General features: G+C 42.1%; 1 protein-coding gene across 1 annotated transcript in view; it reads right to left on the reverse strand.

Annotated features, from left to right (window-relative positions):
- Positions 1–6,285: 6,285 nt before the first annotated feature.
- Positions 6,286–27,475, reverse strand: part of LOC146663858 (neurotrypsin-like) — a 36,265-nt gene continuing 15,075 nt past the window's right edge. Inside the window, exons 3-14 of the mRNA XM_085416789.1 lie at positions 25,744–25,986; positions 23,166–23,304; positions 22,898–23,076; positions 22,596–22,743; positions 17,045–17,223; positions 16,587–16,728; positions 16,208–16,428; positions 14,833–14,974; positions 14,459–14,737; positions 12,283–12,405; positions 11,902–12,170; positions 6,286–9,823 (exon numbers count right to left, since the gene is read on the reverse strand). Of these exons, the coding sequence (XP_085272915.1) occupies positions 9,288–9,823; positions 11,902–12,170; positions 12,283–12,405; positions 14,459–14,737; positions 14,833–14,974; positions 16,208–16,428; positions 16,587–16,728; positions 17,045–17,223; positions 22,596–22,743; positions 22,898–23,076; positions 23,166–23,304; positions 25,744–25,986 (2,600 nt within the window). The 3' untranslated portion in view covers positions 6,286–9,287. The remainder of the gene's footprint in view (positions 9,824–11,901; positions 12,171–12,282; positions 12,406–14,458; positions 14,738–14,832; positions 14,975–16,207; positions 16,429–16,586; positions 16,729–17,044; positions 17,224–22,595; positions 22,744–22,897; positions 23,077–23,165; positions 23,305–25,743; positions 25,987–27,475) is intronic.

Raw genomic sequence — 27,475 nt, forward strand, 5'->3', positions numbered from 1 at the left:
TCTAATCTACCCTTGGTGGTTTTAAATCGTGCCTGCTCAGTCGGGAGGAGTTTTGAGAAAGTTCTGGTGTGGGCGTGCAGGTTTTTGGGACCTACACATGTCACGAAGCAGAGCGGGAAGACCTAGTTATATGCATGTTTCAGTTACACATTTCTACCATGTACCTACCGGAATACGGATGGAGCTAGTGTTAATATATGATATTTGCATCTTTTGAAATATGAATTTCCTCCATCCAGAATGTTTAATAGGTGACATGAAAAATATTTGAAAAAAAAGCAAAATTTAAAGAAAAAAAATAGATTCAGGAGCCGTAGCTTGGTATGAGGCCCTCGATGTTTTCCCTGCGTTGTAATGATATAATATTGGGCTGCGCTTTCTCCCCAGCCTTCACATGGATGCTGGAGTTTTTTTGCATGATCATGATGTACAATGAAATACAACCATGAATTGACGACTATCAAGTGTTTGTCTGAGTGTTAGTTGGTCTTCATCATAGCTTTGTTATTCTTCAAACTTGGATCTTGAAAGTATTTAATAAAAATACTATTTCAGCACTGGTTTGTCTTTAGAGTCATTTATTGTCGCGAGGACTTTCACCGAGTGCTTCAACACAAGCCGATGTCAATACGATGCACTCATCTGTCGCTTTATTAAGTACACCACGTTAGTACAGATGGATTCCTGTCCTTTGTGGCAAACATTCCTCTTAGATTTTGGTCCATATTGACATGACAGCATCACACAGCTGCTGCACATCTATGACGATTCTGGTGACTGGAGGCTTGAGTACAGTGAACTCGCTGTCATGTTCAAGAAGTCAGTTTGATATGATCAAAGCTTTCTGACATGACATGTTATCCTGCTGGAAGCAGCCATCAGAAGAAGGCAACACTGAGGTCAAAGGGATGGACGTGGGGTATTCTTCGGTATTTAAACAATGCTTAATTGGTATTAAAGCCCCCAAAAGTGTGCCAAACTGCACACTACACCAACACCAGCCTGAACTATAAGTACAAATTAGGATGGATCCAATTTTTACACCAAATTCTGACCCTACCATTCAAGTATTACAGCCGAAGAGACTTTTCAGACTGCACAGATCAGTCTTATATTGCCCAATTTTGGCAATTCAGTACAACTTGTAGCCTCAGCTTCCTGTTTTGTTTTAGCTGACACGACTGGCAGCTGGTGTGATCTTTGCTGCTGTAGCCCATGTGCTTTAATAAACGTTTGATGTGTTGTACGTCCAGAGACACTCCTCTGCGTACAACAGTTGGAATGAGTGGTTTGTGTCTAATCTGGCCATTCGCCTCTGAGATCAACAGGCATTTTCACCAAGAGAGTTGCCACACACTGAATAGTTTCTTTTTTAATCAGACTGTTATTTGTAAACCTAAAGATGGTTGTGTGCAGATCAGGGTAGACCACTTAAATCCTTTCTTTTCCTTTCTGATGGTCAGTTTGGACTTCAGCAGGTTGTCTTGACCAGGTGTAATGTGCTAAAATGCGTTGGTTTGCATTGGCCCCAGTGGGCCCCAGAGGATAATAATGCTATGCTGTTGACCTGTTTTTCATTCAATTCAACTTAGATTCTTTTTTGTTGCTTTTTTTTTTTTTTTTAACCTCATGAAAGCCACTGTCATATGGAAACATTTTTGTCCTTTCTCTTAAAAAGAAAAAAATCTTAGTAGAAAGGTATCCATCGCTTGCACTCCATCCATTCCCAGACAGAGGAACCTGCCAAAAACCCTTTGTTTACCCAGTGTGCTTTCTGTCACCATGGTCGCTCATACTTGTCCTGAAATCACCAAATTTGGCGCTAATAGAGATGTAACACACTTTGCAGATTATGTAACACTGCAACATTGATTAGCTATGCTGAAAATCTCTGCTCCCATACTCGCTTTTGGGGAATTTTAGGAAGGATACTAGTTTGTCCCAGGCGATGTTAAGCAAGGAGACACTGGCTTGCTGCAGGAGGAAGATTTTGATTAGAGCAGAGTTAAACAAACTGGCAGTAGGTTGTGTGTCACTGGTTGGCAGGATGCACTGAGCAACAACAGCTGGCATAATATTTGCCCTCTGTGCAGGACTGTCATCGCATCACGAATTCAGATTAAGCCCCGAGTAACACTGCAAAGCCTGCAGGCCATTAACATACATACAGACTAAAGCAATCGCTGCTCAACAGATAGTGCAGCTTCCCTTCTCACCACTTCAGCCTTTACCGTTTTCCAGTGGTCTTATTTGAGCCGAACACTGAAGTGTTGAGTAATGATTCAGCTTCATTTAAAAAGGTTTTGTGCTGTTATTTATGATGGTCCCGGTTATTTTAAGGGTCTGGCTTGTGTGTGTGTGAATCTGGGATGTAGGACAGCTCCCCCCGGTTCCTTTGCTTTCTGTGTGATTAATGAGAAGAGCTCTGCAGTTGGTTAACTTCCACACTTATAGTTACTTTATCAAAGACACAGAAAGGGAGGAACTCTGGAGGGAATGTGTCTTGTTAGCTCTCTCTGACCTCTGACTTTTTAGTGCCTATGAAATTGGGAGAAAAGCCAGAACAAGTCTCCTGAATGTAAATTACTTTTGACTTTGAGGTCTGAAAGGACTTTTCCCCGTCTTTCATTCTTTCATCTCAGAGTTTGTAAAAGTCTTTTCAATCATGCTCAGCTTTTGTGGCAAGGTGATCCTGCAAAATGCTTGTAACTACTTAAAAAACATCATATAAAATCACACATTTGCCACCGAGGCGTGCCGGTATCCAGTCCACAAACCCGCTCCACCCATTTCGGTTGTTGTCAGCCTCGCACAAACAAAATCCCTCAGCCTAAGGTGGTAACCACTGATGTCACTACCACTAGAAACTCACCAGTGACTCATAGATACAGCCCACAGATTCTATCCACTGTGAGTTTATTTGGTTAGTTTGCAAAACTGGAATCGTTTTAAAATATAAGTTTTAAAAATAATAGTGAGAAAAGAGCAAATGTCCCAGCTTTCAACATCAAGTGTCCAGGTGAAATATGTGTGCTCACTGACTGCAAGTCCCAAAAGTCAGCACATCAAAGAGTACAAAATGCTTTTAAAGTTTTAAAGTGCTTTTACTGGGGACAGTTACAGGGACATAAAAACTGAAATTTGACAAAAACCACTTAAAAGGTTTGCTGACTTCACCCCAAAATAATGTTTTTAAGCTCTTTTTAACCCCTAAAAGTTAAACTTGTTCCACTATCTTTGCTGTTGCAGAGTTCTCTTTTAGATTTCAGTGTCTCTGGCAGTACAAAAAAAGCAAAGTTTCAAAGGCTATCACAGGAAACAGCACAGCTAAGGGGGGGAAGTTGTATGTGTGTTAGAATAAATTCAGTATCTTCACACTATTCACTCCAAATCTTTTGTCTCATAAAGCTTTTACAAAAGTCCTTGAAGCCCAAAAACTGTTAACAACGCATCAGACCATTGCATCATGCAACCATGAGCATCAGCATTGCAGTTTATTTTGTGTTATTCCTGCACACAGCACCCCGATACTATATATCCTCTCAGGTGTTTATTCTTGTCTAGATGAGCCACACCACAATGTAAGTTTACTAAAACATAAAGTGTTTGAACATCTGAACATATTACCTTAGGTCTGACAGGACTGAAATGCCCACTTTTGAACCTTAATCCTGTTAATGTGTAGAATACATATCTTGATATTAAGCTTTTACAAGGGTTATAGCCATAGGATCTGTGCTACAGGGTAAATATGGGTCGAGTTCTTCATTCAAAGTCTAGAATGAGTGCAAACACGCTCCGTCCTGCTAAGCAAGTCCAGAAGAAGACTGCGATTCTTGTGCAACCTGTGGTCCACAGTGATCTTAAGATTGCACAGCATGTCTTTCTCTTCAGGCCTTCAACCCTGTGGAGGCTCCAGGTGACTCTCATACAAAGATGTCAGGCGTTCATGGAGAAATTCTGTTAACCTGCTTGCAGTTTGCAAACTAGCAGTGGTCATTATTGTCCCAGCAGGCCTCACAAAAGTTGAGGAAACATTGCAACAGACATGGGCTCAGTGAAGACCTCAGAGGTTGAGCACTGAAACTGTTCTTCACACCAGAGACTGCTGCAGGAAGCCATGGCGGCAAGCTTACGTAAACCACAATGTTACTTCCTGGAAAACAATATCAGCTTTTGTTTTTCATCTCCGAGCTCGTGTTTTCTTTGCCCTGATACTCAAACATACTGAATAAGCCAGATTAACTTGGCTCTAATCTTTCAGTTAAAGGTGAACTAACATATTATCTTGTATCCTACCGAAGGCCCACATAACACTATTCACTGGCTCACACAGATGCATCCACTCACCTGAGGGTATGAATGCAGCCCATACACGTGCTCTGCAAGCTTAAATTAGAAAATGACACAGCAATTATCCGTGTGCACGCACCACTGTGCACTGTTTCTCTATAGCTCATCATTATCTGTCTGAACTTTTGCTCTGGTGTTTGTGTCAGTATTACCGCTGCTGACCCTGTTTTAGGCAGATGTTTTTATGTACCATTTATTTCTTACATTTGACAGATTTATCAGACAATTTAAGTTGTGTTACTTGGAAAATTCTTTTTTTTTTAGTTTGCATTATCTGAAGGGGTTTTATCACAATTTTCCTTCATTTCGATCATATATACACTCATCTGACACATTATCGACCAATTGCTGATCAGATATCTTATCCTCCAATCAATGCATTTACAAATGTATACAGTAAAGATATCCATCCTTTTATAACCACCAGAGTGCATTTGGGATGTGGTGGGATGGGATCAAACATGTGACTGCTCAGATGCTCAATTTCACACTTTTTTTTTCTATTCTTGGCTTTCTATGACATCAGAGGGAGGGGATTTCCCTAATATGGTCATCTGCTGTTTGTTAGTGGCAGCCAATCAGAAGAAAGGCAGTTTAAAGGGAGTGGAGCTAAGGCAGAGGACCCAGTACAAGTTAAATAAGGATTATTTTGAACTATAAGTCAGATAAAACTAACTTTTTTTCTAGGTTTTTTTTTTTGCATTGTGGTATAAGTACCCTTAAATGAGAATAAATTGTACTATTTCATCCACGTCTGAAATAAAAGGAATAAAGGGAAAATTAAGGAAAGGTTACAAGAAGACAAACAGTGAGAAAGATAAAAAGCAAAGATTTTTTTATACACTTTAATGTTAATCCGATATTCCCAGCCCAAATTCAAATTTGTATCCCAATAATCGCATCCCATCTTGTTCAAATCATTAGCATCATTAGTCAGATTTATAAATAATTAGCCTTGTCCCAACAAAACCATCTCAATTATACTCGTTATAAATCACTCGTTCTACAGTTTTCAATAGTCTGTACAATCCAGTCCAGCAAGGGTATCCTCTGATCCCCTTTTATTTCAGAGGGGAGCCCATTCCAACAAAAGAAGAGATTAACAGCGCTCATGGGTGACTGAGAGCAGCAGCTAAGCAGATTTACTTTTCAATTACTTGGACGGTAGAAACGTTTTGTAAGCAATCTCACCCCCCCAGTTTATAAAATCCATGTTTCTAGTATGGAAACCAACCAAGATTATTAAAATCAGAAAGATTTTCTTGTAGTTTAATATTTCTTAGTGGAAAGTGTTGAGACAATATAATCTAATTCAGCGGTCCCCATCAGCGGGCCACAGACCGGTACCGGTCCATCAGTCATTTGGTACCGGGCCGCAAAGTTGAGGCTCGGGTGTAAAATTTATGGTTTTCCCGGTTTTTAATCGTTATTTTTTTATCGTTAGCTCGGTTTCCCTGGGTCTTTGTGTGTTATGAATAAATCTTCTTTTTTTGGTACCGTTACTGCTTTTATTTTGTTGTATTTATCCGCGACACCTTAAAAGGTCAGTCCATGAAAATATTGTCAGACAAGGTTGGGGATCGCTGATCTAATGGACATGAAAACATAGACTGTAAATAAAAGATGGACAAAACCACTAGTTTAGGTTATTTACAATTTGAATTTTAGCATTTTGGCCACATTTTTCTTTTCTTCTTGGCGTGAGAAGTGCCCATGTGTAGAATACAGTCAATAAAAGTAACCAAACCACCGTTTCAGGTTCTAAACATGTTAATTCACTCCCTTTCAGAGCCTCAAGTGGTCATTAGAGGAACTGCATTTTTTAGCTCTTTTCTTGTTTTCTCGCCACATGGGGAAAACAGAGTTCAGGAAAGCTAATTAATAAATATCTGGTGCTAAAAACAGAGACGACAGCAACACTCACTTGTTCTCAGCAGGTACACATTTTTAATACTCAACCATGATTCAGCACATTACACTGAGGAGCAGCTGATGGGTTTAACACAGGTAAAGCAAGAGTACATCTGAAACCCTTTAGCCTGTCTGCGCCCTCATCGCCCAGCCAGAGACATACAGTATTTACATGAACCAACAGGATCTGCATGGTCAAACATCAAGTCTGTGGTAGCAGGGCTTGAGTTTATGTACAGGATTATAACAACAGGCTTGGAGAAATGTTGGAGTTGAAGGTTACAGGATGCTTCACGACACAATGGTTCACAGTATATTAAGCACAAGTCCATACACTTACAGCATAAACAGTATAAAAAGAACCACCAGGGTACCTGACGGACCCTGTTAAAATAGAGCAATGTTGCCATCTTCTGGTCAGATCACACATCTGCTCAGAGAACAACAGATCAGACAACGTTTAACTTCACCAGCTCGGCTATCTAATCCAGTCAAGAATGAATGCAGAACACATACTATCTAAATGCAGAAGTAGCAGCTAGCTATCTGTCTATCTGAGGACCTGTCTATTTATCTATCTAGAGCCAGTACAAAAAGATATTTATGACTCAACAGTCAGCTTCCAATGGCTTTAAAAGGAGAGTCCTGTACAATTTTAAAGGACCATACCAATGTTTTTGCACATTTTAGCTCTTTAACCAGTACACTTAATGCAACCGTTGACTTATTTCCAAACAAGGTTGTTGTTATTCAGCCACCGTTTCCTTTGTTTCCCTGCTCAGACATCAGAAATCAATGATCAGACGCCTGCAGCTGTTTGTTCTATGCTGTTATCATAGGATGAGCGGCCTGGTTTACCCCTAGACTACTCTGAGAAAATATCTACAGATAAGACATTTAGTGTGAGGGATTTTGATTTAGTATTGCACAAAAATCACATTAATTAATAACACATTAATCACACTAGCAGGGATTCTTCTTTTTAACCACAGCCAAAAGAAAATCATTGGCATTATTATAAAATTCTATTTTAACCATTTTTTAAAATTTATTTCATTTAACCAAGAATAATATGCATTTTGTTGTTATTAAAGGTTCTGGCATAATAGAAAAAATCATACATTTCTGTCATATAATGTAACACACAATGATTAAATTTCTCATATGTATTTCAATTTTTTTTATTTCCTTTTGGTTGTATTGGGTTAGTCTAAGTTTGTGTGATATTTGCTGCTTACTGCAAATATCAATGATCAAGACAAAGCACATAATAATCCCTTACTTTGCATGACTTTATCACTACATCAGTTTGTTAAGGTAGAGGTCTGTCCATAAATATTTGGACAATAAGATTTTTTTTTTTTTAAATTTTGCCTCTGCACACCATCGCAGTGGATTTTCAATCACGCAATCAATATGTGGTTAAAGTGCAGAGTCTCAGCTTTAATTCAAGGGGTTTTACTAAAGTATTCCATTAACTGTTTGGGAATTACAGCCATTTTAAAACATATTAACTGGCATTATTTTCAATATAGCAGTTGTTTTTAATTCTTGGATCAAAACCCCGCCTGAAGTCTAAAACCTATGGACAACACCAAATGCTCGGCTTCCTCCCTTGCAAAGCTCTGACAGAACTTGATGAGTTGTTTCTCTCCTTCTTCATACATTTGTCTTCCCATCATTCTGCCACAAGTTAATCTTGGTTTCATCTGTCCCTCTGTTTTCTGGCAAGGCCTAATCTGGCCTTGTTGTTCTTGAGTGTAATCAGAATGTCCCAGATTGCTGATTTGGCCATTCCTAAAGTTTTCTCTGATGGGTTTATTTTGGTTCTTCAGCCCAATGATGGTCACCTTCACTTTCATTGCTTTGTGCCTTAAATGTTTCAAATGCAGGGTCAACACTTAAAATCAACTTTGCATCTTTTATCTGTTTAATTTATTATAGAAGAATTAGGGAACTGCCCTATCTGGTCATGAGACTGTCAGTCAATCGTACAACAACTTTGTATTAATAATTCCCAAACAGTTGATGCAATAGACTTTTTTACTACAATGATCAGACAGTCCCCTGTAAGTACAATGTTGGCAACAGTGGGAAGGAAGAACTCAATTTTACGAGGAAGAGACCTCCGGGTCAACCAGGATCAGGGAGAGACCGTGATTGGTTGAGAGTTGACGTGAAAGGAAGGAAGATAAAAGAGATTACAAAGAGATTGGCTCAGTAAGGCATTAATAAGCGCTTTAAAAGGGGCAAATAAGGTTAATCTATACAAATAAGAAACAAGCTAAAGGAGAACGTGTGTAACGCAAAGTGACCTCATTTGTAATAAATGCACTAAAACTTGCTAAATCAGTGGTATGGTCCTGAGTTGAGTAGCTTAGTCATGGGTCCAAATGAACAACTGCACTTTCACCAGTAAAGGTATAAGACAACAGCCTGAAGAGAGAAGCCCTGTTTGAAAAAGAAAGCCACATCTGGATTTTTATAAAAACCTAATGTGGGACGAGCCTCACCTTCTGCGAGGAGTTTGGAGTTTATCTACATTAATCATCTCAAAGGGACATCAGTGATGGTCAGTCAGCCTTTGTACTTGATGTGTTGCTCTTTTTCTTAAGCTCACACAATGTAAATAGGTGAAATTAGCATAGATTCTTGTGTGACCGTCTCAAAATTTTCCCCCCGGAATATTTTACGCGGTAGCAGTAGATTCCTTAAAGTACATGCAATTGGGATTTTTTTTTTTTTTCAGTAAAAGGGCCTGATCGGCGTGCTGATAAATCTGTCGACCTGTTTCGGTCTAAACGGGCTGAAACTCACACGTCGAGCACCGCAAATGACCCGTACAGCTCAGGAAAGCCTGCCCACAGCACACACCCGCGATTCACGAAGACGGAGTTCAGATTTGACAGACGGCCATTTGCACTGACTGAAGATTGGGAGCATCTTTCTTTTCTTTTCCTCATCCTTTAACCCTCCTCAGGCGGTCACATGGCACAGGTGGTAAGCCAACGGCACGGCCTCAATCAGACCAGAATTTGTGTGTTTGCGTCCTCCGCCCGGCGTGTGTGTGTGTTTTTGGTGTGTGAATGATGAGAGTGTGTGTGTTTAATCTCATTGATTTCATTTGATGGCTGCTGATCGTGTGCGTGTTTGCCGTGCGTGTGGAAGGACACATCTTTGCCCTCGCTGTGCATGTGTGTTATGTCATTGTGTGGCAGATCTCCTTGTATATGTGCGTTTGGCGCCTCCGGGCGTGCTTGCACATTGATGACCTCGTCGATCCAGCTCCTGAAGCGGCTGACTCGCGTGTAGAGCGCAGGTGAGGAGGGATCAGCGCAGCCGTAACCCCCGGCGACAACGCCAGTGAGGATCCATCGACCTGTCTCCGCCTGACACACTAACCCGCCTCCAGAGTTGCCCTGGCAACTGTCGTCATGGAGGAGGCTGGTGTCTGGAGGACTGCCAGCACACAGGGTGCCGTGACTGGAGAAACTGTTGCCATAGCGCTTCTTACATTGCCATGATGACATCAGAGGGACCCAGGAAGCAAGAACAGAGTCTAGAAGAAGAGAAAGAAGACAACAGGATTACAAATACTAAAGCAAACAGCTGATTGAGGCGATGCTACAGGTATAAACATGTTTCTATGCTCATTTTGGGCCGTGGTATATAACATGTTAGGCCAAAGGACTCATTAGTGCTGTGTTTAAGCACATGAGAGAGTACCAACAGAGCACTCTCACATCTGCAATCAATAACTTAGAAACTGATTTTAGAAACAGAATATAAAGTCATCTTTCTGCCCGACTGGTCTCATGTTTATCCATGTCCAACCATCTTTCAGGGGTGTGTCTAGAAGAATCGCATAGAGTGGCACCAACCCTTCCTGAACCCCCACCCCACCATAGCCACTGGAGTAGAGTACCATTAATCTTATAGTCCCCAAAACCACTGGATGAGAGCATGGATAGAGCCAGCAGGAATGTTACAGAGTATATTTATTCAAGTACTTGTACTATGCTGCGCTCTGATTTTACTCCATCGCATTCTGAATGTGAATATTCAACTTCATACTCCATTTACTTAATGTTTTAGTTACTTATAACTTCTCAGATTAATTGCATTATTTTAGATCAAGCTACTGAGGAATATATAGAAGTATTTAAAATCATCAACATATCACTAATTCAATAATTAATAATAACAATATTATACTAATACTTTACTCATTTTGGGTTTTGTTGCTGTAGCCCATCTGCTTTAACTACGGTTGGATAAAGGTGTTGTTGCCATTCATTGTATGAACTACTGATCATTATAGTAAGAATCTGACGAGCTGTTTAAACAAAGTCTTGAAAATTGATGTTGTTCTGTGATCAGTACCTTAATTTTTCAGTTATTCAAGATTATTGTTACATTTTCCTCTTTGAATGTTATCATAACAATGAAGGCCTTCAGTTCAAAATGTCGCAACAAAATGAAACAATAATTTTGAATATGGCTTTATCCAACATTTATATTTCTGCTTTGAAAAAAGTCTGCAAATTAGAGCATTTTTAGAAAGATTACAGCAGCTCTGTGAAGCCGTGATTATGCGGGGGGGCAGGCTTAGATTACCTTGTTAGTATTCTAATGTAAGCCCTAACTTTTGCTAATTAGCACCCGACAGTACAGAAGCAGCTGATGGAAATGCCATTGTTGTACACGTATTTGAACAAAGACGATGAAATGTGATGGGATCTCCAGAGTTATTAAAATTCATCTTGTGGGAGGGCTTAGATGTGCGTGTGTCATGTTTTCTGTTTCTTCGTTGCCTTTTGTGTTACGTAGCCTGATGATTGATGTGCATTTTGCTAATTTTTTTGTCAGTATGAATTAGCTCTACTGCATGTGATAACTGAGACAATTCTTTTTCATTTTCAAGCAGCTGCTGTAACTGGCTTCACCAGACAACAGATAGAAATGAACCTTTAGAGTCATGTCTCATTTACAGTTATTTTCCTATTGGTCAATTAGCACTTTCACTGTTAATTAAACAAAATCAAATCACAGGGAATGAAATGAAATGCAGTTTCCTGTTAATCCATGTACCACTGAGGGCTAGTTTCATCAAACAGTGCACATATTAACCACACGGTGGCGCCAGAGGAAAAGTTAGGAACTCATCGATGTCATTGTGATTTGTTTGCAGTGGAAAAGGAAAACCTGTATTAAATTCCATAGTAATTTCATAGCAATCCGGCCTCATGTTGTTGGGATCCTTCTCCTGACACTAGTCCAGCTCATCTGCTCTCTCATTTATATTCTGTCCTCTATGAAATACTGATGTGAAGATTTGCTGATTTTCACTGTTCTATATGTGTTTGTTGAATGTTAGACTGTCATTAAAGATGTTACTGCAGATGTAACTGAACAGATTTTCAGAATGAAAGTGTTTCTGATTTGTAGCCCAGCACCTTCTATAAAACTTACTGGTCAAAGTAAACCTCAAAAATTCCACAATTCCAGGTTATTCTTGTACTTCTGCAAATTTGTGCACCTGTGTTGAAACACACTACTCACAAACTGGTGATCTCCTCCACCCAGATGTTTCATCTAAAACATATTTTCAGACTTTATCTTTATATAACTGCCTACCTGGACCCGTCCAGCCAGCTGTAACCGTGACCACACAAGAAGATGGAGTACTTCCCCCTGAGTCTGTGTCAGTGGCAGGAAGGCATGCTGCATTGGTGTTGGGATCAAAGGTCAGACAGTGATTCTTTGAGCTAGGTAGCTTAAGCAAAGCCAGATCGTGTCCACCGCTCTGACCCTTAAACTTCCTGTGAACCACCACCTGCTCCGGTGTGAGGCGCCGCTCGGACCCCCCAACTATCACCACGTACCGGGACGGATCGCCGCCAAACCTTCAGGAGAGAGACAGAAGCAACTTAAGGGTGATTTACACTTGTGTATTACTGCGCTGAGTGGTTCCACTGCAATGTAGAAACTGATTTATTAATATTGCTTTGGATTTACCTGGTGACACAGTATGCAGACGTCAGGGCCCAGCAGGGGCTGATCAGAGTGCCACTGCAGAGAGGACTGCTGTCTTCTTCCTGAGACCGAAGCCACACAGACACCTGCCATGGCCACGTGGTCCTGAGCAAGAAGAACGAACAGATCAAAACTACTTCCTGCTTCTCTTTTTGATCTTGTTGCCCTTTCAAATTAACTTTTGTTCAACATATAAATGTCAGTCAAACCAAAATAACCACAAAATACGTGATGTTTTCCAACTCGGAAGCAAAAGTTGTGCAAGATTCACCAGCTAGCCAAACGTTTCATATGTCTGCTCTGGGAGCAGCAGGTCAGCAGGTCCAAGTCAGACACACCACAGAAAAGAGGAGCCGGGGTGGAGGTGGGTTGCAAAGCAGCTTGCAGGCAGGCAAAAGCAATTTAAATAGTGTGTCTTATATGAAATTTACTAACTGGATGTGTAGAAAGAGATCAACTCAGCCATCAGCTTTTTTCTACTTTTTATAAATTGCATACAAATTATTATAAACTAAGAATCTTAGAAAACCCGTTTTTAATAGTATTAATCCTGTAAGTCCTGCATGTGCTGTATATGTTATTTCTGTGAAAGCCACAGGTTGCATGAATAATCCAGCAGGAGGTGGGAGGTGAGCCAAATATATATATATATATATATATATATACACTCAACAAAAATATAAACGCAACACCTTTGTTACTGCTCCCATTCCCCATGGGATGGACGTAGAGACCTAAAATTCATTCCAGATACACAATATAACCATCCCTCCCAAACAGTGGTCACAAATCAGTCCAAATGTGTGGTAGTGGGCACATCTGCTATATTGAGATAATCCATCCCACCTCACAGGTGTGCCACATCAGGATGCTGATCTGACATCATGAGTAGTGCACAGGTGTACCTCAGACTGCCCACAACAAAAGGCCACCCTGGAATGTGCAGTTTTTTGCGCTATTGGGGGTCTGGGGACCCAGAACCGGTCAGTATCTGGTGTGACCACCATTTGCCTCATGCAGTGCAACACATCGTCGCATGGAGTCTATCAGATTGTCAATTGTGGCCTGTGGAATGTTGGTCCACTCCACTTCAATGGCTGTGCGAGGTTGTTGGATATTCGTGGGAACTGGTACACGCTGTCGTATACGCCGGTCAAGCACATCCCGAACATGCTCAATGGGTGACATGTCTGGTGAGTATGCTGGCCATGCAAGAACTGGGACATTCTCAGCTGCCATCTGCCCTGAACAATGTGAACCATGATTCATCCGCGAAGCGCACACCTCTCCAACGTGCCAGACGCCATCGAATGTGAGCATTTGCCCACACAAGTCTGTTACGGCGACGAGCTGGAGTCAGGTCAAGACCCCGATGAGGACGACGGGCATGCAGTTGAGCGTCCCTGAGACGGTTTCTGACAGTTTGTGCAGAAATTGTTTGGTTGTGCAAACCAATTGTTCCAGCAGCTGTCTGGGTGGCTGGTCTCAGACGATCTTGGAGGTGAACCTGCTGGATGTGGAGGTCCTGGGCTGGTGTGGTTACACGAGGTCTGCGGTTGTGAGGCCGGTTGGATGTGCTGCCATATTCTCTGAAACGCCTGTGGAGACGGCTTATGGTTGAGAAATGAACATTCAATGCACGGGCGACACATCTGGTTGACATTCCTGCTGTCAGCATGCCAATTGCACGCTCCCTCATTGCTTGTGGCATCTGTGGCATTTTGCTGTGAGACAAAACTGCACATTCCAGGGTGGCCTTTTGTTGTGGGCAGTCTGAAGTACACCTGTGCACTACTCATGATGTCAGATCAGCATCCTGATGTGGCACACCTGTGAGGTGGGATGGATTATCTCAATATAGCAGATGTGCCCACTACCACACATTTGGACTGATTTGTGACCACTGTTTGGGAGGGATGGTTATATTGCGTATCTGGAATGAATTTTAGGTCTCTACGTCCATCCCATGGGGAATGGGAGCAGTAACAAAGGTGTTGCGTTTATATTTTTGTTGAGTGTATATACATATATTTGTCTATCCAGTTAAGCCACCAATGAGAATATTTTTGAGAATATTTTAGAGAAAATGGTCTGAGAAGTGAAGCAAAACAGGTTTAAATTTTCATTAATTCTGTTTTACCTGATTTTTTCCCCCTACCTGAGTATGTTTTCCTCTCCCTGATTCCTCCTCTTGCCATCTTCCTCGGCCATCTTCCTCAGCCCACAGCTCGGCTCTTCAGGCTTAATCTGTGCCGTTGATTCTCGTGGCGTGATGTCACACCGTACCCCTGCATCCTCCCTTCGTCTGCAGCCCTGGATGCTCTGGCCCAGAGAGGGACACTCGCCTAGGAACTCCTCTTTCCCTGTGCACCTCACCTGGTCCAGGTGGACGGGTCCTTTCCCCTGACCAAACCCTCCAGCTGCAACTGCTCGACCGCTGGGGATGACACACATTCAAGAAGATGTGACTTTATGGTATGTTTTTGTTTTCACTAAAACTGTCATCTCTCATTCACCCTCACAAACATTAACCTGTGTCCAAGCTGTCTGCACACCACGGCTGCGTTCAGATCGTTCCAGCCTGAGTCGCAAATACTTCCCCAGTCACCATGGAGATACACTTCGACTCGACCTTCCTTCCTGCTGCTGCCACCCACAAGACGCACCAGGGGACCTAACCAAAAAAAAGAAAAAAGAAAAACAACGCTCATTCATATTCATGCCTGCGCATCTATAGAGACGGTAGCTGTATGTCCGCTGACGGTGTTAAATGTCATCCAGTGTCTCTTTATCCGGCCGCTGTTCTCATTCTAATGGACTGTGTGTGTCGACAGGAGAAGCAGGACCTCTGGAGAACAGAGCCAGTAACATCGCTTTATTTTCACAGCTGTCAGCATGTGACATGTAAACCATTTGGACAGAAAAACACCAGTTTAAACAAGGAAGGCAGGCAGCATGCGAGCAGCGGCCTGCAGCAACATCTTGCCCTTTTGTGGCAAAATAAATTTCAGCACCACCAAATCTCTGCAGTGCGGTGCAATGATACTCCTGGTTTAACTGGTTTATTTCTTCCACTATATGAAAAAGAAAATAAACTCTTTAAAATTGTGATTATGTTCTGAGACAGGAAATATATCTTTGTAAATTTAATTCAAGTTATTATTTTTAAAACCTGATCTTTATTTTTGTCCATACAAACACTGGGCATGAGTGGCTTAAAGGGTGAGGAGGAGAGCTCTGGAGGTTTGCCAGTTTGGGGAAATAAATCTAAGTGGGGAGTGCTGCTGCTGTAATGTCCTTCGGCAAGGCGGTAGCCTCAAGTTGTTCACAACAAAGGCTGTATATAAATGATGACTTACAGTTGGTTTAAACTTCTGCGTTCAATCTGCGTCGTATGTGTGCAATAACTCCCCTGAAACAGCTGTGACTACTCCGATTGGCCTGTTCAGTACCGCAGATTCCTCCTATGCATTTCTGACTATGTTTTCTTTGCAGCTTTTTTAGCGTTTATCAGTTATTATTGAGAGAATAACAGCCATCGCCTCAATATAAGGTCTCACAGATGTCAGAATCTGTCAATTCCTGGTGGGACACTGCCGAAACTATCAGGAAGGATGTGATGGAATCATAAAAAGTGGAAAACCTTGAGTGACAAACATGTTTGCCTCAAAAGATGCTCATAACACAAAGCAGGGATCCAGCAGCGAAAATTTTCCCAGGAATGTATTTGTCTACTTGACTCCCTCTCACTTAAAAGCATTATGTGACACTACCAGAATATATTGGAGGTGTGTAAAGGGCGGATCCTGAGGAAAATTATCCCAAAAGTTAAAAATGTTTCAGAATTTAAAAAACAAATCGGCTGATTCATCCTAAACTACTGCATGAAATCATCCCCATCACTCACCTGTGGAAGGTGCAATGACCGGCACCTCATTAGTCTCCTCGTCGGACCTTCCTCTGCAGCGAACACCGACGTCCTCGCTGTGGGAGCAGTCGGTCCGTCCCCAGATCCCATGTTGGCAATCCAGCAGCGAGGTTTCAGATCCCTCGCACTGGACATCGTCCAGGAGGATCAGGCCCACGCCCTCGCCAAACGTCCCATCAGATACGACCTCAGCGTGACCCCTGGAGATGAGAAGAGTTTATCATCTACTTATAAAGTGATCAAAATGCAAACAGCAGTCTTCTTAGTTGTAACTATGGCAAACTTGGGGTGCAAAGAGTGCAGCTGCAATTTTCACTGAAAAAAGCTGCATGCAAAAAGACTAAAACTGTGTTCATACCTGTAACCCAGCTGCCTGCAGACCACCTCTGCATGCTGCTGGGTCCAGTGGTCGTCACACACCGTCCCCCAGTCACCGTTATGAAACACTTCGACTCGGCCCTCCCAGGGACTGTCTCCTCCAACCAGACGCACCACACCGTCTGAAACATTTTGTGGTTATAAGCAAAAATCAGATCCTCTTTTCTCAAAGGGAAGATTCTGTTTTATAGATGCTACATCTGAAATTAATATTAAAATCTGTATTTTTGGAGTTTGGTCACATGTATTGATATGTTACTGCTCGGCTCACATAAATCCTGTTCCTACTTGTCACAAACAGGATGTTGCTGCTCTATGCAGTAATGATTTATTGATGTTCGGAGCCCAGCGGCTATAAATAGCAGCTTTAAGCTCATCAGTGTGTACAATTGCTATGTGTGACTGTGTATATGTATGTGTGTGTTTGGGTGCATGTACCTGTATAAGGGCTGCAGGAGACCCCAGCATCCTCCATGTGGTCACAGTTGTGCTGCTCCCAGTTGCCATGAGGACACTGATCCAGGAACAGCTCGTTTCCTGTGCATTTCATCGCATCCAGCAGGATGGGACCTGAACCCTGACCGAAGTGAGCCCAGGACCAGGCTTTCGCCACACCACTACAACACAAACACACACACACAGGTTTTTCCAGAAGGTTACTTAAGATAAGATAAGTATATTGTCTAAAGGAGCAGAGAGGGTAGTAGGACCTGAGAATAAATAGGCCATTAATAAATAGTTAAAAACCAATTACCTCAACACCTCAGTTTATTTATCAGGTTAACTGACAGAGTCAAACATCTAAAGTGATGGCAGTTTTACTTAAACAAAGGGATCAGATAAAATGCTGTCAGGCAGCCAAACAGTGAATAGTACAAAACTGTCGTCCCACAACATTTGTGTTGGGGTGAATTGTTAAATGTTGTCATTGTTGTGCTTAAATTTGTAAACCTTGTCTTAAACTGCATGTTTAGATATTCTTCTGTTCTCCTCCCCCACATGCAGGATGGTAGAGAAGGGTATAGTGTTTAACTGCAGGCACATTCCATCTAAAGCTTCTGGTTCCTTATCTGGTAAGGGATGGTTACTCCCGGCCATTTAGGGGCTCGCCTGTGCTTGTATATGGCGAACCATTAAAGGGGTTAAGCCATATACAGGTGAGGGGAGATGACCTTTGGATAACTAGGAAATGTGGTTGAACAGTTGTAAGCATATATTGTGTGGCAGGAAGTCACATCTGCAGAGACACATACACATGCACTCACGTGCTTGCACATGCATGCACACACACACAGTGCCTTAGGTTTTACGATACACCACAGGGGTTTTACGGTGAGAGGTTGTGTAACGGAGTAAAAGCTGTGAGGGGAGACTGGAGCTTTGGAGTTGGCTACAGGTGTGCTTGTGTTAGCTCTGAGCGCAGTCTCCCCTTGGAAGTAAAACGTACGAGTGGATCTTGTGTTCTGTTCGCAGTCTCTCGTGGTCTGATTCCAGCAGGGTTGCATGTTTAGACCCAACAATTTGGCATTGATAAAGCTACACAGTGTCGCACAAAACGATCAGCTTTCCCAGGAGGACGATTCATTGACACAAAATCTGTCAGTCTGCTGGATATAACTCTGAAAAACACGACTACGACAAAAAATACTCTAAAGATACTCTTTGAATAAATAAAATCATCCAAAATAATAAACTGCTTTTTTTTTGTGATGTCTTCTTAATCCCAGCTTGCTATAAAAAGCCCTTTTGTGCTTCTGCTTGTGCTAAAAGTGATGTTTAACCTAAAAATAGCATGCAGCAGGTTTGTTAAAAAGAAAAGTAAAACATATCAAACTACAGGGTGGGCCATTTATATGGATACACCGTAATAAAATGGGAATGGTTGGTGATATTAAAGTCCTAAAGAAGAGGGTTGCATTGACAATCCAACACAATGGGCAGCACATTGAACACATGTTATAAGTGGTCAGAAACTTGTAAATAACTCATGAAAGAATAAAGTTACGTTGAAACCAAGCACACCATTGTTTTTCTTGTGACATTACCAATAAGTTTGATGTGTCACATGGCCCTCTTCCTATTGAGAAAACAAAAGTTGTATCCAAGATGGCCGACTTCTAAATGGCCACCATGGTCACCACCCATCTTGAGGAGTTTGCCCTCTCACATATACTAATGTGCCACAAACAGGACTTTAATATCACCAACCATTCCCATTTTATTACGGTGTATCCATATAAATGGCCCACCCTGTACAAAATGTTGCAGGAAAACCATCAACTAATTATTTGTTATTTATAAATATGAAAAAAATAGGAGGAATCAGAGTACGGGAAGCAGGGAAGGGCTGGAAATTATCTAGAAATGATTTTATACAGTGAAATTTATTCAGTACAGCTTCTTAAATTTTAAAAGGCGCACAGATTCTGAACTCTTTGCCATCAAATCTTAAAAATTTTAATTAACAGGCAAAATTATGGCTTGTGTGGTCATTGTTGCTGTTTTCTGTTTGATCTGATATTTGCATTGATATGTTGTGTCTTTAAAAAGCCCAACCAGGGACACGGTCTGCAAGGTAGCTGTGGCTAAACGTTTTATATGCACTGTATAGTTGCATTCTGTTTAAATGCACTCGTGTTAACATGTGTTGTTTAAATTTTACAAATAAACATTGTATAAATAAAATACAAATACGGATGGTAAATGTATACTGAACATTTGTAATTACAGCCTCTCAGATATAATTTTTAAAAGAATTCTTATTTTCTTTCATATGAATCATCAATTCATTTGTGAATTATTTATTAGTGTAATAATTTACTTTTTTAATCAGTTAAAAAAAGTAAAACCTTGTGTTTTTCATTCATTACTTACATTTAATGTTTTTACTTCTCCATTTTCCTCATTATATTTAAAAACTTGCACTTCCAATTAAAGTACTAAATGCAGAACTCTTACTTGTAATTGATTATTGTCACAGATTTGAGTTTTTCTTCCTCTGCTGTTTGTTCACAGGGAGGAGTAGTGTTAGCTAGTGCCAGCATGCAAAGTGTCTGCATGTTTGACACGTATTCTCTATCTATTGCAGAGCGAAACAAAAAATAACGAATACAATCCATGTGGGGAAAAACAAATCGAGTTTGCTTCGTTTTGTTTTGCGTGTCAAAACACATCAGCGCACAGCTGTACACACCTGTGTGGGAACCTGTGCATCAGTGTCAGGACATCTATTAATCACACGCACAAACACAGATGGTGAGGTGTCCCCCGGTGTTTCGGGAGATGAAATGCAACCTCGTGTTAAACATGGAGGAAGATCTTCACTTTCTTCTCCGTAGGGTTTACATTCTGTGTGTGAGGAAGTATTTTCAAGATGAGACAAACTGTAATCTGCTCTGCTGGAGAATCCTGAACATCTCCAGCTTACTCAACGGCATCTGATAAATAATTCAGTTTTAAATCTTTTTTGGGGCAGCACGGTGGCACGGTGGTTAGCACTGTTGCCGCACAGCAAGAAGGTCCTGAGTTCAATTCCACCATCAGGCCGGGGTCTTTCTGTGTGGAGTTTGCATGTTCTCCCCGTGTTTGCGTGGGTTCCCTCCGGGTACTCTGGCTTCCTCCCACCGTCCAAAGACATGCAGCTTGTGGGGATAGGTTAATTGGATAATCCAAATTGTCACTAGGTGTGAATGTGTGAGTGCGAATGGTTGTCTGTCCCTGTGTGTTAGCCCTGCGACAGACTGGCGACCTGTCCAGGGTGTACCCCGCCTCTCGCCCTATGACGGCTGGGATAGGCTCCAGCGCCCCCCGCGACCCTGAAAAGGATAAGCGGAAGCGAATGGATGGATGGAGGGATCATTTCTGGGATTTTAAAGATACTGGCATCTTCTGTTTGTAAAGTGATTAGTGAAATTTCCAGAGCTGAATGTTCCCTATATTTGTGTCATCCACAATGCCCCATCAATTCAGTCAGTTTCAGTTGCCACACTGCAAACCTGTAAATCTTGTGTAATTGTGGTGCCATTAGTCTTTCCACTGAGAGTGGGACAAATAAACACCTGCACAACCAAAAGGTGCAGTCAAAAGGTTATGCAACTCCACACATAAAAACCTGGACCGGATTTACATTGGGCTGCTATCCCCCTAAAGGTCGTCTCCTTGAGCAGCCCTGCAACAACCTGCACACTTGGGATATGTGCTGGATCTCCTCCACTGAGTCAAAAAGGCGACACTTTAAGGACAAAGTCACAGGGAGCCAAATCGGGCATCTAGGGCAGGTGGTGTGATACATTTGCTTTGGCTAATAAAAATCCTGCATTTCCAATGTGCCGTTTGCTCTTTCTCCATCAGATGCATCAAAGAGTTACAGTAATGTAAATGCAGTCAGAGACCCTGGGGGAGTTCAATACACAGCACACAACCTCATATTTATATACCATGTTCAAAAAATTAAGGGAACACACAAACATCACAGTATACACAACGTTAATTAAACTTCAGGGATATCAATCTTTCCAATTTGGAACCATAAACCACTGTGAATCCATTTCATCTGCTTTAGTGCAAATAAAATTGACAACAGGTGCACTTGAGAGGCAGCAACAACTGTCCCAAAAAGGGAATGTGTCATGGTCCGTGGGAACAGGTAGTGTTCGTGTTGACTCAGTGGCTACGCCCTCGGGTTGGGTCGACAGCATCGCACCTGTATTCCATCTAATTACCAATTACCGGAGAACTATTTCACCCAGCGCGGATGGCTGCTCCACGCCAGTCCGTTAGTCACTCTTAGTGGTCACCGTCTGGCAATTGAAGACATCTCCTGCATGTTTTGCATGCAAGAGAACTCCCTCAGTCTCCGTCTCTCCCTCCTTGGATTCTCTCCCACGGACACCCTCCCATCCAAGCCCCACGGTCTGACTCTGATTGTAAGCCACAGCATTCTAATTCTGGTTTAGTTTTGACTCTCTCCCTTCCTGCACACAAGTAATTGTTCCCCTTTCTGTTGCAGCTTCCCAGGGAATTTCAGGTCCTCGGCTTGAGTTTTATTCTCGTTCCCTTGGTTGTTCCTGATCATTTATGTTAGAGAAATAAATCTGTACATAGTTCCTGTGAATTTTGTATTGAGTCTGCTTTTTGATCCCCACTCTGTGTGTATGAACCTTGGTTCGTGACAGAATGGTTTTGCAGGTGGTGGCCACAGAATACTACACTCTGAGTGTTGCACAGATGCTCCAGTTCCTTCAGGCTGGCGTATCCATACGTCCCATCACAGGAAGGTTTGCTGTGTCTCCGGGCTGTTACAAGAGGAGAGCTGGGCAAGGCTATAGAAGGACAAGCCAGCAGCTGAACCGTTATCTACTTCTTTGTTTGAGTACGATTGTACAATCAGGAGGCTCACTGTCAGACCGACACAGGGACCTGCAGCGGGCTACTCAAGTTCATTCTTCTAACCTAACTGTCGCAAACAGACTTTGAGGGATGCATGAGCACTCATCATCTTTAGGCAGTGCCAGTGGCACCCGGTTCTCTTTACCAATGAGACCAGGTTCATGCTGAGAACATGTGACAGACATAAAAGACTCTGCAGGTACCGCAGTACATATGCTGCCTGCTACTTTAGGAGTACACTTATCCCCTAAAAACTGTTTGGCCTCTTATTCGTGAGCAGAGATCGAGCCGGTGACGATCCTTGACATGAAAGTTGGGTCAACTTGCCAGGTGGTGAGAACAGGACATACAGGGAGTGATCTAGAAATAGCAGCAGTTCTGGACCTGGTCCAGAGGTGCACAAGGAGAAGACCTTATAGGGGATAGAAAGCCAATTTAAAACAGGCATAGTGTTTGCTTTCTTCATCTGTACATTTGTGGCTCTCCTACTACAGTAGGTGTCTCTGTGGCCTGAGGCTCACAACGTAACCTATAAACTAGGACAAAGATCAAAATGTTTCCATACATCTCTTATCTAGTTGTGGTGGAGGTGTGAACGTACCCAAAACCGAGCTGTCTGCACACCACCTCTGCGTCCCTGTCGTCCCACTGGTCATCGCAGATAGAGCCCCACCTTCCTGCATGAAACACCTCCACACGACCTTCAAAGTCTTCCTCACCTCCAACCAGTCGCAGAGGAGGGCCACTGCCTGAGAGGAGTTTAAAAGATGGCATGAGATCCAGCAGCATCCACCTTGAATGCTCTCACACACATTTTATTGGAACCGAATCGCTCTGTGCCTCTTATGTATGGGCCGAAACATGCAGGTGCGTTTGCCACGACATTGTGGAAGTCACACTGACCTTCTGGTGGTGCGCACACCACTGCTGCTTCGTTTCCATGGCTACAGTCACCAGTGACGAACATCCTGCTCCGGCACTTACTCAGGGTGTTCTCATCACCCCGGCAACCTAGACGTTCGTAGTGAAATAGGCCAGAGCCCGAGCCGAACTGAGAGTGCTGCAATGCTGTGCCGATATCGCTGAAAATAGAAACGTCACCGGTGAGAATGAACTTTTTACATCAGTCACACGTCACTGTAACTCGTAGCAGATGTTTCATCCGACCTACCCCAGACCCAGCTGTCTGCAGATCACACTGGCATCCCGGTCTGTCCAGTGAGAGTCGCACACTGCTCCCCACTGGCCGTTCAGGTAAACCTCAACTCGCCCGCTGCCAGAGATCGAGCTGCCAACCAGACGTGTAGCACCTAAAATCACAAACACGCAAATTTTAATGATCAGAAAACTCAAAAATTCATAATGGCAACACAAGTAGATAATAAACATAATTTTGACATAATAACCCAAATAAGTTCAGTACAAACTCGTCTTCACAGGCATCACACATACTGTGAGGTTAACCGCTCATCAAGGTGTTTGTTATTCAGTTATTAGATTGTGATCGTATCTCTGGCAGAGCTCCACTGTTTGATTCAATATTCAGCACTGAACACCTCTACATCACTTTATCAAGCACTTGTCTGTTGACACATCCTGCAGACAAACATTAGCATTCCTTTGAAATTTGGTTTCAGGTGTATCTAAAATCGACAGTCATCCTTTAAACTCGTTTGTCCAGAGGGGAATATCTGTCTCTTCAAATGCTAATCCCTCCAATACATGCAACAGCTCGTAATCATCTGTGGCTGTCTGTTGTTTCATAGCAAATATATAGCTATACAAAACTAAACTTGTTTTCCCAGCAGACCAGTTTTACAAGATGACACAAAACCAGTGGCCTGTTTTGTTTTGTTTTTTTAAAAAGCATTTACATTTATCAGATAAAATTAACTCAACAGACACTTTGTTAGGTACACCATGTGGAAACAACTCAGTGCATTTAATCAAAATGATACTGTTGAAGTTAAAACTGAGCAACACAAAGTGGATAAAATGTGACTTTGAATGTGGCATGGCTGTTGGTACTGGACAGGCTGGTATTTGAGGAACTGCTGACCTACTTGGATTTTCCCACACAACCATCTCTAAGGTTTACAGAGACTGGTCTGAAAAAGAAAAAATATGTAGTGAGCAGAAGCGTCCTCTGTCCTGCTACTACTCATTACAAGGTATGCAGAAGAGTATCTCTGAACATACTGCATGTAGAACCTTGAAGCAGATGGACTACAGCAGAAGAAGAAAACACCGCGTGTCCTTCCTGTCAGCTAAGAACAGGAAACAGAGGCTACAGTTTGCATTTGATTGGAAATACATTGCCTGGTCTATTGAGTCTTGATTTCTGCTGCAACACACACATGTGAGAACATTTTGTAAACAACATGAAAGCATTCCATGGTAAATGGCCTGTATTTATATAGCGCTTTACTAGTCCCTAAGGACCCCAAAGCGCTTTACATATCCAGTCATCCACCCATTCACGCACACATTCACACACTGGTGATGGCAAGCTACATTGTAGCCACAGCCACCCTGGGGCGCACTGACAGAGGCGAGGCTGCCGGACACTGGCGCCACCGGGCCCTCTGACCACCACCAGTAGGCAACGGGTGAAGTGTCTTGCCCAAGGACACAACGACCGAGACTGTCCAAGTCGGGGCTCGAACCGGCAACCTTCCGATTACAAGGCAAACTCCCAACTCTTGAGCCACGATCGCCCCAACAGGATAACGTGCTGAGTCACAAAGATCAGGTATTCTCAAACAGGTTTCTTGAACTGACTGAGTGAGTCCACAGTCACCAGATCTCAGTCCAACTGAGCACCTTTGGAATGTGGTGGAACAAGAGATTCACATCACTAATGTGATGCTATCATGTCAGTAGGTACCAACATCTCTGAGGATTGTTTCCAACATCTAGATGAATTTGAGCCACAAACAACTGAAGCAGTTGTGAAGGAAAAAAGGGATCCTCAGTGTCAGGTGAGTGTAAATAAATACTAAAAGCCCCACAATCACATGGATTTGAAAGCAGTTATTCTATTAAATACATTAAGTTCATAGATGTTGGTAACATTTGAAATACCTGGAACTCTAATCAGTTTAGAAATTGGTTGTTGAGCCAGTCAGAGGCTTATTTTTAAATTGAGTAATACTGATATAGAAAGTTTAGATTTTACATGCCAGAAACCAGATTTAGAAATTATTCTTCATTGCAAGAGGAACTGGGGTTCGGTTTATGACTGTTTTACTGTAATTGGAGCCACAATTTACAAAATGAACATCCTGCTGATTTAAAGAACTCTTCAAACTTGCATTGAGAATATAAACTCATCAGGAAAATATTTACTAAAATAAATAAAATGAAAAACAGCGTCACATTCCCCTTTTGGACATTTAAAATAATGCAGTTTAAGGAACTTGTGCACAAAGGGTCCACACGTTATTGCAGCTCAGTCATTAATCAGTCATGACTGCCAAGTATCAATAGAATTTTATCTTTACACACCAAATTTCTTTGGATTTTGAATTGTTGCAGTTGTTTTGCAGATATTACCTTTTACATAAAAGAGTATCTTCCCCTTTTTTTTGGTGTGAAAACCTTGTGAACAGCTTAACCAACAGCTAACAAATGTTTCATTTGAATCTGCTGGGGGGGGATGCGCACAGCACTAAATGTGGAATGAAATCATTTAAAGGTCAACTTGTTTTTAATCATGCATGAACTGTTCAGAGCGTCTGTGGATATACCCTGGTGGCAGTCGCAGTAGGCCCAGCCAATTGCTCCTGAGTTCTGTCGGAAGAAACACCACGGGTTGGACTCGCGATCCGGGTTCCTGCAGTAGTTGTGGTCACCCAGGCCGCGGCCCGGGTACTGCATGACATAGTCTGGAAACTCAGTCCATTTCAGACAGGGGGCACCAGAGTCCGTCTGCGACACGGTGCCGTTGTAGTATCCCAGTTCTGTGAATCCCTCAGAGCATGACAGAGGCACTGCACACCAAAGGGAGAGGAGAGTAAGTATATGTTGAGGAAGATGAGAGAATGAGATGTTTTGGATGAAAGGACGGGTATTTGGGTCAGCGAGGACAATGAGAATAAAAGAGATAGTTTGGGAAAAGAGAGGTGAAATGGGAGTAAAACGGGTCTTATTTAAATCACATTATCCCCGTGTCTTTATTATATCTTAACATAAAACCCTACATGGATGATTCTCCAGTACTGCAGCAGGATCCCCTCTAAGGCATTCAACCACACTGATCCATGGTGAACTGGGGAAATTTCCATGACGGTGGTGGCCAGATACTGCCAGTAATCTTCTCTGAGAGGGAGGAATGGGTGAGTGAAGCTTCGACAGTCTGAGAGGGAAACTGCTGACATCAAAGTGTAGCAAAATTAGGCCACAAAATGTAGAGCAGGTTTTGTGCTGCAGCTGATTAAAACGCACACAGAATGCGCTAATGAAAAGAAATCATGCAAAAAAATATAATGGGGAGAGTGGTGCACATACAGGCACTGCACAGCACACTCAGAGGTGCAAAGTCACTTAAAAAGGTAAATGATTTATACAAGTAGAGTGGAAAATAGGATCTCTCTGACTTTAGTTACTTGATCTTTTTATTGATTTGCATATTTGTTGGAATGTTGGTCTGCAGGGCCACACTGAACTATAACATGTTAAACAATGGCTGAACCTTTGCTGATTGCATTAGTCCTTTGCTTCTGTGACAAATGTGGGAAGGGTGGCTGAACTTTGGTACAGATATCCAGGATGTTTGCTAATGATTTTTCTGTTTTTTCTTCCAGTCTGTGGACAGAGCAGCAGCACCTCAAACTCGTTCCTGTGAAAGATCAACATCTGCTTAATGTGGCACAAACAATCAGTCACTACATTTTTTATTCACAGCACAACAGCAAACAAGCCGAAGACAGTTAAGAGGAAAAAATAAAACAATCCCGGTGAAAATTATGCCAAGTTCATTACAAATATCAACAAAATGTTAACTATAATACACAACTTTGTCTGCCAACTCGGGCTACATGCAGGTTCTTATCTATATTGCCTTTTGTTGCCTAACAACCACCTAGCAACAGACTGAAATGAGCAGTTTTTAGCACTAATGCGCTTACATCAGCCTACCATCTAACTTATATTAGATACAACAGGATCCTGAACTGCTGTTTATGCCATTTTCCTCCTGCATCAGTAACACAATTCTCTGTCAACCTTAGAAATAGTTATGAGTACATCAGCAGTTTCTGAAATAATCAGATAAGCCCCTCTGGCACCAACAACCACTGCACATTTATGTCACTTAAATCACCTTTCTGTTCAATTCTGATACTGAATTGAACTTCAGCGGGTCATCTTAACCATGTTAACCTAAATGCAGTTTCTGCTATGCGATTGGCTGATTAGGTAGTTGAACAGCAGTTGCATCCAATAAAGTGGCTAGTGAGTGTTTTTTTCTTCTTCTGTCTT

This window comes from Rhamphochromis longiceps, linkage group LG8 (assembly GCF_057381845.1).
Source record: "Rhamphochromis longiceps isolate RC_006_pf linkage group LG8, R_longiceps_female_GT1.1, whole genome shotgun sequence".
NCBI classification, from domain to species: Eukaryota; Metazoa; Chordata; class Actinopteri; order Cichliformes; family Cichlidae; genus Rhamphochromis; species Rhamphochromis longiceps.